The following is a 10637-nucleotide window of genomic DNA, read 5'->3' as shown; positions in this document are numbered from 1 at the left end:
TGTTGGGAGTAACTGCAAGGCAAGGGTCGCAACTTTAGGAATGTTGAGAACTGATGAAGTAGAGACTTGGTCAGGGGAGGCCTGCAGGGATTCTAGGGAGCGTAACTGCTAGGTCAGAGATAAGCAAGAGTCAGGGCAGGGCCTGCATTGCCTCCTCCAGCTTAGGACAGCCCCTTTGCAAAATTATTTATATATCCTCACTTTCCAAACAAGCCGGCCGGGTTCATAGCAAGTTAAGACGTGGTTTCTAGCCTGGCCTGATGGCACAAGCCTGTAATTCCAGAGATTCAGGAGGCCGAGGTAGGAGAATGACAATTTTAAGGCCTACCAACGCCTAGAAAGTTCCAGAACCCAGCTAATTCTTAATCCTTGGGCAAAAGGTAAGCAGTAACCCGAGGGTCCCACGTTGTTCTTGTTTGCTCCATCACGGGCCTCGCTCCTTGCAACAGGTGCAAGTGAGATTCCCGATCATCTGGGGGGTGGAGGCAGGAAGCCGCTGGGCCTTGAAAGCCGGCTGGGTTGGGCCGGGTGCAGAGGCCTAAGGATGGACAACGATCCGTTGCAGGAACGCACTAGACGGCTGTTGACTGACTTCTTTACGTTCTGTGCTCGGGAGCCGGGTGTCCCCGAGTCACCGCCCACATCGGCCGAGGCGAAATTGCTGCGCTCTCTGGCAGCGCGGATGCAACGGCAGCATGAGGCTTTCTTCTCCACCTTCTTTGGCTACCAGGGCAACCGCGTGGAGCTGGTGAGACAGATGGCGAATGGGATGTTCTCCGATGTCCCAAACTTCAACTGGGGCCGCCTGGTGGTGCTCTTGACCTTCGCGGGGACGCTTCTGGATCAAGACCCTAGCCACGCTACCACGCAGAGGAATGGTGTGAACAATCAAATGCAAGTGGCCCGAGACTGCCATCTCATCGTGAATTTACTGTGTAATCAGCTCCTGAGACATCATCGCTTGTGGCTGGAGGCTCATGACGGCTGGGTGAGACCACACGCGAAGCGTGGGCGTGATGGTGTATGGGAGGGTGCGATTGGGTGGGGGTGCTGTGCTAAATGCCTCTCAGAGACCAGGAGCACTTCAGTCCGATTATATTTTCTTCCTTTACTGTTTTTTTTTTCCCCCCTAAAGTAAGGGTCTCAGCCCAGACTGGACTCATTCATAGCCTCCTATAAATATGGTCCTCCTGCTTGCATTCCCGGGGCACTACTTACAGCCTATGCTACTATGGATGGGTTGATGTGGTGCGGATGTGGAAGCCCCTGGACACTCCCTCCCGGGGTGGGGAGGGGGCTTTGAACAGGCCAGAAAAACACTCTATTTACTGAGCCCCGGCCCCAGCCCCAGCCCGAGGATTTCTTTAGAGGCACTCAGACGGCCCTTGCTCAATAGTTCTCATAAAAATCCATTCAGGGGTGACTAGGCACACCTGGCATTCCCTACCCCTTGCCCTCAGAACTTTCAGGGAGGGCTTATTAGGTCGGATAAGCCCAAGCAGTATAAAAGGGACTGTGGGTCACGCCCAGGCCCTCCAGAACTTCCTCTCCTTTCTCTAACCCTGCAGGAGACTAAATCCCTAGGGGTTGTGAAGTGTCTGTGACCAAGTATGGCCCCTGACTGGGGTCTTCTCACCCACTGCCTTTTTCCCTGCTGGGCAGGCTCCTGACTTTCGGTTGGTCCTGAATCTCTGAGTTGTAAAAAGCTAAAGAGGCAGCTACACAGAGCTACTGGCCAAGGAAAACACCCAGCATGAAAATAAAGTGTTTGACTGTAGATTGTTAGCATCTGTGAGGCCTTGGGTTCAATACCCAGCACCGCCAGAGAAGGAAAAAAAAAAACCCTCCAACCCTAGTTTAGCTCATGTGCTGAGCTTGGCCTCAGGTTTCTTCTTCCCCATCGGGGTTGAATCAAAGCTGAAGTGACCCGTGTTATACTATAAATGTAAATGATTAAAACCTGCTATAAAAAAGCCTGCTATCAGCAGTCTGCATTTAGACCACCTGAGAAGGAAAGGCGGTGTGACGGGTTAGCGGTAACTCCTGCCCTGTTCCTGCTGTGTGGGTCTCACTGGGCCGGTAGACTGCCTTCAGCTGGGGTTTTGAGAACCCTCTGAGCCCTCTCTCTCCTCTCCCCCTCTCCTTCCTCACTCCTCCTCTCTCCCGATAAGCTCTCAGACTTGGGAGGGTTCAAGAGGAACGGTGAGGCCAGTTTTCTTTTGGATAAGAGACTCACAGAGTTAATACCAAGGAAAGGCAGCATGACGGGCTCCGCATGGTGTTGAGGCCTATGGGACAAAGCCGGAATCCCCTCTTATGGGTTCCAGAGGAGGGAGGAGGCCCCATGCCACTTAGTGGTGAATAAGTGCTTGAAGTTGGGTTGTCACTGTTTCCAGAGCAGCAAGGGTAGGGGAAAATGTTGGATCCTTTGGTTAATGTATGTTCACCATACAGGATTTGCTGGCCATACTCGGGGCCTCAGGGAGCCTGGGGTTGGTGAACTCCCTTTGGGGAAGAGACGCTTACACATCACGGGCTGGCTTTCAGTGTGGCCTCCGCTATTTCTTCCCTCTGAGCTGTGAAGGCAGCGAAAGCAGCTGCTGTGGCGAACATGGCTTGAATACACTCTATACACAAATGTAACCTTCCCAGCCTTTTTGTTTGGGGTGGCAGGCATGAACTCAGTCTCTGGTTGCTACATATTAACTTGGGGTAGTGTGGAGTCAGCACATCTCCCGTCTCGTATCTGAGTCAGAGACTGACGTCTGTGTTGGCAGGATGGAAGGATGTTGTCCTCATGAGCCTGCGTCATGTGCTGTACACACAGCAGTCTGGATGAGTTGAGATGGGCAGTGTGCTAAGCAGCGGCGGGGGGGGGGGGGGTTATGAATGTAAAAATCAAGACAGTTATTAAAGGGGTGGCCACAGGTCTGACCCGGAGGGCCTCGATGAGTTCTGAAATCATTTTGACTTTGATTGGGGGGGGGGGGGTCCGGGGGTGACTAGAAGAGCTGAAGACAAAGGAGGGAATGCCCAAGGTTTAAGTTTTTCAGTTTTATTGGAGGTTGTGGGGAAGGCATCAGAAAGTAAAGAGGTTTTTATAGAGTTCTCCTAGATGTCTTTCCTCAGCGTTGAGGTAAAATGTGAGGTGGTTATGAGGCATCTCTGCCGTATGGGGCAGTTATATGATAGCTTCTATGCGAGTTGAGCTGTGAACGGATCCTGGGATGTCTGCTAGGCATGTGCCTTTCATTTTATGGCAGGATCTAGAACCTTCATACTAGAGATTGGCCCAGGGCCTTGTGCATGTCATCAAGTTTGACCGCCAAGCTCCACACTAGCCCTTCCTGTGAATTTTTATTTAGATATTTTTATTCTGTGTGGATGAGTACCTGCATGTGTTCTGTGCCATGTACATGCAGTGCTCAGCGAGGCCAGTAGAGGGCGCCAGGTCCCCTGGACCTGGAATTAACCGGCGTTGTGAGCTACCACGTGAGTGTGCTGGGATCTGAACCCAAGTCCTCTGCAAGAGCAGCCAGTGCTCTCAGTGGCTGGGCCACCTCTTTGGCCCCACCTTCTGTGTATCTGGGGCTCAGGTTTGTTCATGGAGAGTCTGTCTAATGCTCTTCGTGTGCCCCTTACAGGATGGCTTTTGCGATTTCTTCAGGAGCCCCTTCCCAGTCATTGTTTGGAGGAGAGTGCTCATCAAGGCTTTTCTGTCCTGCATCATAGTGACGACCATCCTGTATATCTGGAAAAAGTTTTAAGTTTTAACATTTTAAAACGATTTTACCTGCCAACTGTGACCCGCTAAGGGACCGTTTTAGATGGCTGGAGAAGAACTGAGGAAATCCTCCTGCCTAGAGACATTTTTTACCTGCATGCTGCATGGAGTCCTGGGGTTGCAACGGGCCAGCATTTGGAAGGGGGAGGGGCTCGTCGCTAAGTGGAGAAATGGTCTTCTGGGTACCCCAAAGAACTACATCCGCTCCGTAGATGCGCGGCTGTCTGCATCTGGCTGTACGCACACCGGAGCCTCTCCCGTCTGTTTTGGGGTTCTTGAGGAGTTGTTCAGTAGCCAGGGTTGCCCCGCAGAAGAATCTAAAGCACCAAAACCCCAGAGCAACGACGAATGCAATAGAAAACCTTAAGAATTCCTTGGAAGTCTATCTTTCTGTGCCTAATTCCCAGGACTTCTGAATTTATAGTGTCCCCCTCGAATAAAATTTTAAGTAACTTCAAATTTTTAATAAATGTATATACATTTTTCAAAAAGACTGGCTATTTCTCTAATTCAGCAAGACTTGTTCTTGGGAGTAACTTCAGTTGATGACAAGTGTCCTTCACTATAAACCAGGGTTTGGTTTATATTGCTGTATGTGGGAGGGGTAATTTTTATTCTTATAATATATATTCATGTTATGCTTGTATGTTTATCTGTGTACCACATATGTGGCTGGTGCCTCTGAGGCCAAAAGATGGTGTCAGATCCCTGGAACAGGAGTTACAGACGGCTGTGAGCACCATGTGGGTGCTGGGAATTGAACACGGCTCCTCTGGAAGAGCAGCTGGTGCTCTCTCTCCAGCCTTAACAAAGCTTTGCTTTAAACATTTAATCTACATGAAAGTTCTTAAGCCATTCCTCTTTCCCCCTCCGCTCTCCAGTCCACTCAGACCCTGCAGGGTGGTGGGCATTGTGCCCCTCCAAGGCTCCCTGGCCATCATTAACCTACATTCACACACACACACACACACACACACACACACGCATGCACACACACACATGCGCGCACAGCTTCTGGATAGAGATGTAGGTCTCAGGGATCAATTTTGAGTCATCAGGCTTGGTGCCAAATACTTTTACCTACCAAGCCATCTCACTAGCTAAACTACGTTTATTATTTGTGTGTGTGCGTGTGCACGTGCATGTGCACGTGTGTGTGTGTGTGCGCGCACCACAGTACAAATTGGAGGTCAGAAGACAACTTACAGGAGCTGGTTCTCTGCTTTCACAATGCAGTTCCCTGGGATCAAACTCAGGTCATAAACTTGATGACAATCGCCTTTACCTGCTCAGCTAGCTCTCTGGCCTTCTCCTTTTCCTTCCATGAGATTCCTAGGGAAATTCCAATTCTGGGGAGTCCCTGAAGAAGGGGAATCAGGGCCTATGTGGCAGAAGTGGGGGTCTTTTTTTTTTTTTGAGACCTTTCTGAGAATGTGGGAGGAGTGCAAGCCTACAGGCAGAGCGATTCCCAGGCAGTAGGCTGGGGAGAGGGTAATGAACAGCACACGGCACCCTTTGTTGTGTACTCTGCTCCCCCAGGTGAGTCTGTTAGCTAGAGAGTCACAGTGCCTCAGTAGGTGCCTGCCTGTAACAGTGAGGGGGGAGGGACCGCTGCAAATATCGTGGCCTGGGCAGAGGCTGGATTCTAACATCGCGTTCTGACAGTTCACTTCTTTACATTTGCCTGGGGATAAAACTCACACAAAATTCTCTTCGGCATTCTAAAGCACACCCTTCAGTGGGTTTTACACAGGATCGTACACCCCTCACCCTTTAATTCCCTCACTCAGAAACCCCACACTGTCAACACTCCTGAGCCTTCCCTCCCCAGCAACCGCTAAGCTACCTGCTGCCTCTGGAGCTGCCTCTTCTGGACACTGCACATAACTGGAATCAGACAGCTCAGGGCTTTTTGTGTCTGGTTTCTTGTTTAGCCGAGTGTTTTCCAGGCTTCTGCACGAGGTAGCATGTCAGGACTTCACCCCTGCTCAAGGCTAGTGCCGCATCCTGCTTACCACACACAGAGAGAGCCGGAATGTGGGTGGCTCTCCCTGGTTGCCTAGTGTGACTGTGGTTCTCTGAGCATGCTTTTATGTGCCTTTTGCAGACTTTCAGCACTCCTGGGTGCAAGCCTAGGTGGGATTGTGGGGCCCCGTTAACTGTAGGCTTAGCATGCAGCAGAGCCATGAAACTGTTCTTGGCAGCTGCCCTGCTCAGCATTCCCACCAGAAAGACATGGGGTTCCAACTCCTTTTGTGGTGAAACCCCAGCGTAGCAAAGGGAAAACGGGGAGAACTACCTGAGCAAGATCCGGAGAAGCACAATTTGGGTGTCTAAAATACAGACAGCAGGCGGCTTCTGCCTCCTTGGCTTCCCAGACACCTTGCAGCCACATGCCCTGACTTGGTGGGACCAGTGTCATCAGCCCTTCTCTGCAGCCAAGTAGGGCTTCTGCAAATCCATCCTTTGGCACTTTCTGCCCTGGGGCCTTTATGCCTGGCCTTGTGCCCATCAGCTGTTATTTATAGACTCTGCTCAAATGGCAAAAAGTATCAGTTTGTGGGATTTTTAAGATTCTATATTTTTATTTATGTGCATGTGTCTGTATCTGTGTGTATGGGTACCCATGGGGACGAAAAGAGGGGTTTGGATCCCTTGGACCTGGAGTTATAGGCAGTTGCAAGCTTTCAGAACCAAGCTCCCGTGTTTACCAGCTGTGCATCTCCAGCCCGTGTTTTCTTCCTTTTAAAGTTTCTGTTTATTATTCTTGTATATATGTTAATTGTGTATTAATTGGGAGGGGACAGGGGACGAGTACCACAGCATGCATGTAGCGGTCAGAGGACAACTTTGTGGAGTTGCTTTTCTTCCTCCTCCCTTTATGTGGATTCCAGTGGCCAGGCTTGCCAGTAAGTGCCTGTGGCCACTGAGCCGCCTCTCCAGCCCCAGTTTGTATTTTGTGGCTATGCCTCTCTTAAGAGTTGAATTCAGTAAAATTGAAAATGCAAATGAGGAGCCCAGGGGATGGCTTACTGGGTAAAAGTGCTTGGTATTCAGCCTGGATCTAACCTAAGGTCAGATCCCCAGAACCCACAAAAGCCAGATGTGGTGTGTGTCTGCACCCCTACTTCCAAGTACTGGAGGCAGAGACAGAACTCCCCAGAAGTCAGTAGGCCAACTAGCCTGGAGTCCAAGTTTGCCAAATGAGAGCCCTTTCTGCAAACAAGGCAGAAGGAAAGAAGTGGTGCCCGAGGTCCTCTGACTTCCGTGTGCGCGCCATCCAACGCACAGATACACACACACATACACACATCATATACACGTGACAAGCATTTTTAAGTGAATAATAATTATAAATAAAAGAAATGAAGCCAGGGATCATGGAGATGTAGCTCAGTTGGAAAACTGCCTGCCCAGGGTGCAGAGATTCTGGGTTCAGGCCCCAGCAGTGTGCGCCCTGGGTGTGTGGTGGCTGAGACGGGGGAAGGTCAGAAACTCAAGGTCATCCTAAGCTAGCCTACGACACAGGAAGCCCTAACTTAAAAATAGGGATAAATGTTTTAACAAGGAAGGTTACGAAGCTGGGGGTGGGATAGTGGCGCCACACATCTGTATTTACCTCAGCATTCCAGAGGCTGAGGCAGCCTGGACTCCAGGGCGAGTTAAAAACTGCTGGGGGATACGTATGTAGGTAGGGTAGCCTCTGTCTCAAAACCAAAAGTGAATGAATGAATTATTGAATAAAGAGGTAAATTTTAAAATGTTTCCTTAGGCCAGCAATAGATCTAGCAAACTGCACATTAGAATCACAGGCTTTTCAACTTAGGCTGCCTCCATCCGCCTGCCTCGGGGATTCATTGGCTCAGGGGGAACATGGTGTGAAGAAGCTCTCAAAGTCCCCTTGTGACTCTAACATGAAGGCAGGGCCGTGCTCCAGGGTTTTGAACAACTTTATTAACCGAATAACTGACCCCTAACTGTCATGATGAACCCTGCAACCCTGCTCTTTTTGAGCCTAACTAGGTTCCTTGGCCCCGACAAGATTTCAGTCACATTTTAAGATACTTAAGGGTGTCCACTGTGAATTAGCTGAGGGTCTTTTTTCCCAAAAAAAATTCTATGTAATTTAACTGAAAGAATCAAACAGTTCAATATGGTTTGTTACAAAAAAAAATGACAGGATCTATCATTTCTTGCCAACCAGTTCACAGAAAACTCCCTGTTCTTCTTGTGGGTTATTTTCCTTTCTGCCTCGATCTTTATTTTTGTTTTGTTTTATTCTGAGATGGGGTCTTATGTAGCCCAGGGTGGCCTTGAACTTGATCTGTTGCCAACGATGACTTTGCTTTCTTTCAGCTTCTATCTCCCAAGTGCTAGATAGCTAGGATTGCAGATGCTGCTACCACACCCAACCAGCTTGAAATAATGTCTTTAAATAGAAGGCTTTTCTTGATTTTCAGTTTGAGACATTATCTTTATACTCCCCACGCATCTCTTGGCATCCCTAGCCCCACCCAGTGTAATTATATCATAATTTCACTCCAATCACTATTCATTATCCATATCATGAATTCTCATGCTCTGCTGAACTGAACCGTGTAATCAGCTAAGATGATTTCTTTCTCACACTTTGCATCCTTGAGTTAATAATTGCCTTAATCTTTCTTACTTGATTAGTTTGGGGCTAGTTTTGTATAAACTTTTTAATGGCCCATCCCTGAGTTCTCTCATAGTTGTGGAAATCTCTTCTGCAGACATTCCTTCCCATTGAGTTTCTTGCGTGTGATCTTGCAGAGTCTCCCAAGTTTGTTCATGCCTGGGCTATTTGTCTCCTCTGTTTCAGGTATACACACACACACACACACACACACACACACACACACACGAGTCACCACTGTCCCTGCAGTGTGCTTGCACTGTCCGGACTCCGGATTCCTGTCCCCTCTCTTCCCCCCTGGAGTCTCCTGTTTCTGGCCTTGCTCCTTTTTTTTTTTTTTTTTTTTGTCTGTGGTCCTTGTTTTGCTGGAGCACATCCTGCAGCAGCTTCCTGCCCAGGAGTAGGTGGGGCAGGAGACTGTCCGCAGCCTCGCTTGTCTGAACATCTTCTGTTACTTCATCCAAGATGTGCAGTTCTAGGTTGCTCATTGTTTCCTCTCTGGGTTTAGAGGCACTTTTCTACTTTCTTCCGGTTTTCAGGGTTTTCCCAACATGGGAAGTTTTGTCAGCAGGGCCTTCTTTTTTTTATTTTATCATTTTATGTGCATTAGTGAAGGCGTAAGTCACAAACAATGCCACACCAATTCGGGGTTATGATTATTAGGGTGGTATTTATTTAAAGGGGAAAAAACTTACAGATCACTGTCCCAGGCAACAGCCCTCTTCGCAACCAGGAAAGGAGTCTAGTCGCAGGCGGAGCAGGAAGTGAAGAGAGAGAGGAGAGGGAAGTGGCCGCTTTTTTAAAGGGAGAGAAACCACGCCCCAGTGGGCTGGTACCTCAGCGGTGATAGGCTGGAGGAGTGGGAGGACCTCCTGCAACACATTAGTGTTTTGCCATTGGTTTCGGGTCCCCTGTAACTGAAGTTACTTACAGTTGTGAGCTGCCATGTGTGCCGTGAGTCGAACCTGGGTCCTCTGGAAGGACAGCCGGTGCTCTTCACCGTGGCGCCATCTCTCCAGCCCCCCAGCAGGGCCTTCTATAGTCAACATGGCTTTCGAAGGTTTGCAGCCGCTGGTGGGTGTTGCCGTCTACCCCGTTCAGGTGAAGCGAGGTTTTCAATCAGGGCTCATCTATCCTGGCCGGAGAGAGCATCTTGATCTGCTCCTGTTTTCCTCCCTACAATTTTTAGCATTTAGATTCTGGACTTCCTTTGTGCTATCTAATTTTATCTTCATCTTTTAATGTTTGCTTTTCTCTCCTTCCTTTCCGGGAAAACTAGCTGGTGGCACAGAGTAGCGGTTGCAGTGGTGACAAGGGAAACACTGGGGGTCCGCAGACTGAAAGTTGAATGTCTTTCAGCATGACTGCGAGGCTATGTTCCCGTCCAACACCCACAAAACAAGCAGCTCAGTGCAAGCGGAAATCAAACTTAGAAGATGCGCACTTGGTCAGTTTGCACACCCGGAAAAGGCCCAGTTTGGCTAGGAAAGTCTCCCACTGAATAAAAGCAGGTCTGATAAAGGAGGCCAGGGCCCCTGCTCACCCTCAGGACCCTTGTGTGTGTCCTCTGTACCCCTCTAGAAACTGAGGTGTCTCCCACCAGGGCCCAAGCTGCTGTTCGACGACAAAGGCTGTTTCTCAGAAGACAGTTGTTAAAAAGAGAGAAACCAAGTTTGCTGTGTGTCACAGCTCCGACCAGAGTCTTTGCTACAGCTATTTATACAACTGAAGCTGCTTTCCCGTAACTCTGAGCAGCTCTGAGTGGCGGTTACCCTCAGAGGCCTGTGGAGGAAGAAGGGGGTATGTAAAGGGCCAGAAGTGCTGGGGAAACTGTGAGAGACTGCAGGCTGTCCCACCCGAACGCTCCCTGCCCTCCCACACAGCCTTCCAGTGGATACTGCAGACATGGGGGAAAGTGCCCAAGGGAACTTCTCAGTAACCCTGGCTCCTCTCCCATTTGGGGCAGGGTCACACAGCCTGGCTGACTACGATGGTGTATCCTTTCATGTAGGAAGTGCTGACTGCCCCAGCAACCTGGATATACGGTGGTAACAGGTGGGCACCTTTGACTTTTGACCCACAGATGAGGTTTTGAGAATTGCATGGGCACTTGCTTTGCTTCCTATCTACTCCCAGAGGCTGGAAGAGGGGAACCCTGAGGCAGGAACACCCTATCATTGCTGGAGGTGGGGAGGC

At 49.6% G+C, this 10637-nt stretch overlaps 1 protein-coding gene across 1 annotated transcript; it reads left to right on the top strand.

Moving 5' to 3' along the window:
• Positions 1–544: 544 nt before the first annotated feature.
• Bcl2l10 (BCL2 like 10) lies at positions 545–4207 on the top strand. Its single transcript, XM_041679374.1, has 2 exons — positions 545–988; positions 3645–4207. The coding sequence occupies exons 1-2, from the start codon at positions 545–547 to the stop codon at positions 3765–3767; spliced, it is 567 nt and encodes a 188-aa protein (XP_041535308.1). The 3' UTR covers positions 3768–4207.
• Positions 4208–10637: the final 6430 nt, after the last annotated feature.

The sequence above is a fragment of the Microtus oregoni genome, unplaced genomic scaffold (genome assembly GCF_018167655.1).
Source record: "Microtus oregoni isolate MIOR12 unplaced genomic scaffold, Mior012 000032F_ref0000030, whole genome shotgun sequence".
Taxonomy (NCBI): domain Eukaryota; kingdom Metazoa; phylum Chordata; class Mammalia; order Rodentia; family Cricetidae; genus Microtus; species Microtus oregoni.
This window is presented reverse-complemented; position numbering and strand designations above follow the sequence as displayed.

What these genes read in the sequence shown, in the direction of transcription:
- Bcl2l10 (XM_041679374.1), top strand. Translation starts at nt 545, where the DNA reads ATGGACAACGATCCGTTGCAGGAACGCACTAGACGGCTGTTGACTGAC. An exon ending in TGGAGGCTCATGACGGCTGG is followed by an intron (nt 989 to 3,644) that starts GTGAGACCACAC and finishes TGCCCCTTACAG; the next exon opens with GATGGCTTTTGCGATTTCTT.